Source organism: Vigna unguiculata, chromosome 5 (genome assembly GCF_037176805.1).
Source record: "Vigna unguiculata cultivar grain cowpea cultivar isolate G323 ecotype 2 chromosome 5, ASM3717680v1, whole genome shotgun sequence".
Taxonomy (NCBI): domain Eukaryota; kingdom Viridiplantae; phylum Streptophyta; class Magnoliopsida; order Fabales; family Fabaceae; genus Vigna; species Vigna unguiculata.
This window is the reverse complement of record NC_140796.1, coordinates 11,725,665-11,731,664: the sequence shown is the minus strand read 5'-3', so window position 1 is coordinate 11,731,664 and position 6,000 is coordinate 11,725,665. Positions and strand designations below refer to the sequence as shown.

At 38.1% G+C, this 6,000-nt stretch overlaps 1 protein-coding gene across 1 annotated transcript; it reads left to right on the top strand.

Moving 5' to 3' along the window:
• Positions 1–3,316: 3,316 nt before the first annotated feature.
• Positions 3,317–4,517, top strand: LOC114183979 (putative glutathione S-transferase). The gene is made up of 2 exons (XM_085673001.1): positions 3,317–3,761; positions 3,949–4,517. Exons 1-2 carry the CDS (start codon positions 3,441–3,443, stop codon positions 4,303–4,305), a joined length of 678 nt encoding a protein of 225 aa, XP_085529127.1. The 5' UTR covers positions 3,317–3,440; the 3' UTR covers positions 4,306–4,517.
• Positions 4,518–6,000: the final 1,483 nt, after the last annotated feature.

Here is a 6,000-nt window from a genome sequence, read left to right as displayed (position 1 = left end):
AGGGAGTACTTTTCTGCCTCGGTTCTCTGATGACCCGAAGCCATAGGGTACTTCGCTCGCACCACCATTAGCACTGTTACGCTCGTCCTCGCCACCGAGATCGTCGGTAAACGCTGTCGCGGCTAGACCTTCACCAGCACTGAACGAGCAACCCACCGCGACGCTCAGACCCATGATGTGCTACCATTACACGGTCTGGATGCAACAACGACAAACCACTATGAACTAGTAGAACTACGAGATCCAGAGATCCAACACCTCCACCGCCGTTCGAAGCAGAACTTCAAGCCACTGTAGCGGGCAACCCCACCACTGTGCCACCATCACCACCGCAGACAAAGGAAGAAAGTGACCACCAAATCACGGCTTTGCCGCGAGCCGCGAACACGCCTCCTCTGCCTATGATGAACCAAACACCACCACACGAGAAAACGAAGACGAGAATGCCTCCACCACGCGCAAAGTGTTTGCACAGGGACGAAGGTGAACAATGCGAAGTTGCAAATTTGGAAACCTAAATAGGGCATATGGCCTCGGTTCAATTAATAACTGAGGCCTAAAGTCCCTTTATGGCCTCGGTCAATAAAGGCTCGAAGCCAAATGTGACGGCAATGGTGACATTTTGGAAATTAGGGTTACCGGGCTGACTTATAGGCCTCGGTTCCTTTTTAACTGAGGCCTAAAACCTTTTCATATTACATCGCTCCAAAAACACCCGATGCCAAAAGTGCTGACGATGATGGCATTTTTGAAATTTTGGTTACTGGGTTGCCTTATAGGCTTCGATTCTTTTGCAACCAAGGCTTAAAACCTCTTACTGCACCGGTTTTGCCCACACCTGAGGCAATATAGTTGGACGAAATTGTAAAAATGTCACCGCCTCCTTATAGGCTTCAGTTTCGCTATAACCGAGGCCTATAAGGCGAAGTAAAATGTCAAATCTGCACTAGTGTAAACACAGTAACCTGATGTTGACTTATGGTTGTCGGGGTCGGAACCCCAATCAGCGTCAGTGAAAGCCTGTAAGGATTTTGAAGAGGATGGAGAAAAACGAATGCCATGGGACTGAGTGCCTGCTATATATCGAAGAATTCTTTTCACAGCTTGCCAATGATGTAGTTGTGGATTATGCATAAACTGGCACACCTTATTAACAGAGAAGGTGATGTCAGGTCTAGTGAACGTAAGATATTGAAGAGCTCCGACGATTTGTCTATACAGAGTGGGATCGGAGAAGGCTGTTGAAGCATCAACAATAAGTTTTAAAGAAGAAATCATTGGTGACGGTTGTGGTTTGGCGTCAAGCATTTTTGCTTTATCTAGAATCTGCTGAGTATACTTTGTTTGAGATAGATGAAGAGCCCCTATGGGTGACCAGTGTGCTTCAATGCCAAGGAAAAAATTGAGCAAACCAAGGTCTTTCAAAGCAAACTGACTGTGAAGAGTTGAAATCAAAGATTTGATGTGTGTGGCATTGTTTCTTGTGATCAAAATATCATCAACATAGATTAAAATTATGACTTCATCTATAATTGATGAGCCATTAGCTGAAAGGGCGTTTACTGATTTCTTTATATCAAGAAGGTATGTAGGAACATCACGTTCACGCTTGGGTGTTTTGAGTTGCAATTTGAGCTTCTTGACTCTGGCTCTGGAATGACTTGTGTAGCATGTATTCAGTTTCTTCCAAATTTGGACAGTTGTGGTGAGGCCCACCATTTGGTTGAGCATTGTGGGAGACATAAAAGCTAGTAGCCATGCTACAAGAAGATGGTCTTGACGTTGGTGATGTAGAAAGTGGGGTTAAGGGTTTGGGTGGCAGTGTCGGTGTCTATGGAAAACTGAGATGGAATGTTATCACCTTCAAGAAAGTGCAAGAATTCTAAACCTTGAATGGTGGCGAGAATTTGATGCTTCCATATCAAAAAATTATTTTTAGTGAGCTTGAGGGAGACTGGAGTTGTGAAGAGATGAGGAACAAAGGGGTGGAAGCATTCATGGGTGATTGGGAAGGGCGGGATGTTTGAGTGGATGTAGTTTCGAAAGCCATGAAAATCAACGAGCTTTAGATACCATGTAACACTTATGAGAGAGAAGAAGAAATGAGAACCGTAATATTCTGTGAAAGGTGATGTACAAGAGAGAGGAGGAGAACCCTATATAAAGAGTTGTAAGTCCTATGCAACAAATAACATAAAACTAAACTAACAGTAACATAAACTAACAGAAGCTAGATCCCTTAACATAAACACTGCTTGTTATTAAGATTTTTCATTTAATACTACTAGCATGACTTTTTCGGTTATTTGTTTAAATTTCTTTTCTAATAAATTTCACAAAAGAAAATGAAAATAAAATAAAAAGCTAGAAATTAATTAAGCAGGAATGTTGAAGGAAGGTAGACATAGAAAGAGGAGTACTTGCACAATTCGAACTTAACTATGACAACTTCCACCACACGCTTGTGACGAAGTCCACGACGAATCAAACCATAATAATAATAATGCATTGTGACTGAAACATATTAAAGGACCTGTGTGATAGTTTCAACTACGGGTCTCCATAATTTATTATTGTCATTTACTGAAAATTTAATAATTCCCACTTTTAAATTTTATAAAAATCAGTAAGAATCCAAATTCCGTGAACCAGTTCCTACGAATTTCGATTTGTACTTTATTTGTTATTGAGGTGTTGCTGATGATGCAATCGCTCACATCACTTCTATACCATTGACCAGGGATCAAATTTTCTTTTCTTTGGTTTCTCGATTATTCTCATGCACCATATTTATTTATTTATTTACCTCTCTACACGTTACTTTATGATCACTTATTTTCTCGGGTTACTGAAAAACTACTCTTTTTCTTTTAATTTCGAAAAATTTATATGAATATATACAAAAATAATTCTACAATATTGTTGCTACATCGTAAGATAAACAGAAAAAAAAAACAAGTAAATGGTCTATGAAAGTTAATATAGAAAACAAATATATATATATATATATATATATATATATATATATATATATATATATATATATAACAAATTATATCGAAATATTAGCATAGGAAAGCACTTGTATAATATTTATAAATATACTTCACTAATAGTCTCTATCAAGTTGGAAGAGAAAGACTTCAAATGTCCAACTTATAAACAAGTAAAGAAAAAAAAAATTGTTTATCCTATTAAAGATAATGTACGAAATAATAAACTATTCTATAAAAAAAAAATAAAATAGGTTATATTAATCAAGCATTATTTTTCTATTACTTAATTGGTTAGCAACTCTTTCCCACTTTCTTGCTAGCTTAGCTCCAATGTATTGAACTAATTTCCTGGTTCTATAAAAGCCCGTAGAAGCCTAAGGAATATGACATCAAGCTAAGTGTTTGAAAGTGATTATTGCAAGTCTTTTGAATTGAAGTGCTGCAATGGGTTCAAGTCAGGAAGAGGTGACCCTTCTCGGAGTTATTGGAAGCTCATTTGTTTGCAGGGTGAAGATAGCCCTACATTTGAAGGGCGTTGAATACAAATACGTGGAAGAAAATTTGGGCATCAAGAGTGAACAGCTTCTGAAATACAACCCAGTTCACAAGAAGGTTCCGGTGTTTGTTCATGGTGACAAACCCCTTGCAGAGTCTCTTGTGATTGTTGAGTACATCGATGAGACATGGAACAACAATCCCATCTTGCCTTCTGATCCTTACCAGAGAGCCTTGGCTCGTTTCTGGTCTAAATTCATTGATGACAAGGTAATCCATCTTTTCCACTTTTCTTTCTTCTTCCTCGTTTATCCCAAAAACACCACCTTTCATGACTTGTTAATTTGCGGGATTGTGAATTTGAGTTACTCTGAGTTCATAAAGTTAATTTAAACTGCTTTAAATTATTATGATTTATACAACGGTGACTAATAAATAGTGTGATTTATGAAATCAGATTGTGGGTGTTTCATGGAAATCTGTTTTCACGGTTGATGAGAAAGAGCGTGAGAAGAATGTTGCAGAAACATATGAGGGTCTGCAGTTTCTTGAGAATGAGATAAAGGAGAAGAAGTTCTTTGGAGGAGAGGAGCTTGGGTTGGTGGATATTACTGCTGTCTATGTTGCATATTGGATCCCTTTGGTTCAAGAAATAGCAGGGTTAGAGTTATTGACAACTGAGAAATTTCCTAATCTCTACAGGTGGACCCAAGAATTTGTGAACCATCCAATTGTCAAAGAATCTCTTCCCCCCAGAGACCCAGTTTTTGCCTTTTTTAAAGGACGCTATGAAGGCCTTTTGGCTTCAAAATAGATTTGATGTTGTGAGAGATTTAGAATTTCTAAGGAAAATTGTGTGGACTACTTGTGATTGATCAGTTACTATTAGTTAGGATTTGATTTCAAAATTATGGTTGAAGTTGAAATATACGATTTCCTCATGTCAAACAAATAACCAGGGATTGTTGGTGTTGATATTTTACTATTTCAATCAATAAATTTTGCAGCATCTTTGTGTTCCTCGAAGCTGTTGTTCCTAAGACATGAATATTGGAACGAATTGCATGTTTGGTTTTGAAAAACACGGATTCAATGTCTGATGTTGACAAGCCAGTTAGCATTCACTCGAAATAAGGACCAACAAGATTAAGTTAGCCTTCATTATTTTGTCAAATTAAAGATATGCACCAGAAAGTGAGTTTCGTTGCAGAAGAAGCTCTTCAAATATGAAGTAGTTAACTCCATAGTTCTACCAAAGATTTCATGCATGGCCATTCTCTACTCAGCAACTTATTTATGACTAGAAAGTCTTGTGGTTATGTTGCCACGAACAAATGAACCATGTCACTTCAACTTGTGCTCCTGATAAAGAATGTTAGCACTTTGTTAGACAACAATTCTATAATCTTGTGAAAAAAATTTATTCACCTTTTGTTGTTTATTCATACAATACATAATATATTTATAGACCTACATTTCCTTACCATTGTACTCTCAACGGCTATAAACTGTTATAAACGGCTAACTCATTAACTACCTAGACTTCAACGGCTAGTGCATTAACCACTCACAACGGCTAGTCTCTTACAACGGCTAGTTACCCATAATGGTTAACACATTTAAGTTTATTAAAAACCCAACAAAATTCCCCCGTAAATTTAAATACTTCTTTTATTCTCAATCTCCGTTCCTTTATTCTTCATCACAGCTTCCAACATGCAATAACTTTTCTCACATTGTGTTTGTCCCTTTCATGAATAGTTAAGTTCTTCGCTTCCTTCATGATTGACTTCCCTTTCATTTTATCTATGGTCGACCTGTACTTCGCTTTTCCTGTGGCTAACTTGTTCTTTGCTCTCTCAGTTTTGGCATTCTTACTGGCAAACTTGCTCTTCTCTTTGGCTAACTTGTTACTCATTGAATTCTTTGTCTTTGTGGCCGACTTGCTGTTAACTGAGTTCTTATCAATAGGCCGACTTCCTTTTTAAAGATCAGACCACACTCGTGTATTGTTGTGCTCAATCTCCTCATCCATTTCAAGTCGCCACTTCTCATCTTGCACCTCTAGTGCAACTCTCATATCCTTCTCAACTTGTAACTGTTCTTGCAAACTTGAAACATCTTCTTCAAATTCCAAGCGCCGCTTTTGCAAAGCCTGTTTCCTTCTCTTGTAGAATTAAATTGTCTCTAACCTCCTTTTCAATACTCTGTTGCAAGTCTCCTTTTGCAATCTCTAACCTTTGGATTAGAAGCTCTTCTTCTTCAAATTTTAAGTTACTCAAGCTTTTCATGTGCTCCACTGAGCTATCTGAGTAATCCACTTGCTCCACCAACTTATCCGAGCTATGTAGGCATTCCACCAAGTTAACCGAGTTGGCCTCATGCTCCACCATGGTGTCCAGGGTATCTACATGCTCCACCACCCTGTGTGGGTTATCTGCATGTCTCACCATGCTATGCAATCAACTCGGTTATCTTACTAAGCTATCCACACTACTTGATTGTCTTA

Excerpts from the sequence above, each read along its gene's own strand:
- LOC114183979 (XM_085673001.1), top strand. The coding sequence starts at position 3,441 with ATGGGTTCAAGTCAGGAAGAGGTGACCCTTCTCGGAGTTATTGGAAGC. Across the intron at positions 3,762-3,948 it reads CTAAATTCATTGATGACAAG|ATTGTGGGTGTTTCATGGAA; the intron begins GTAATCCATCTT and ends TTATGAAATCAG.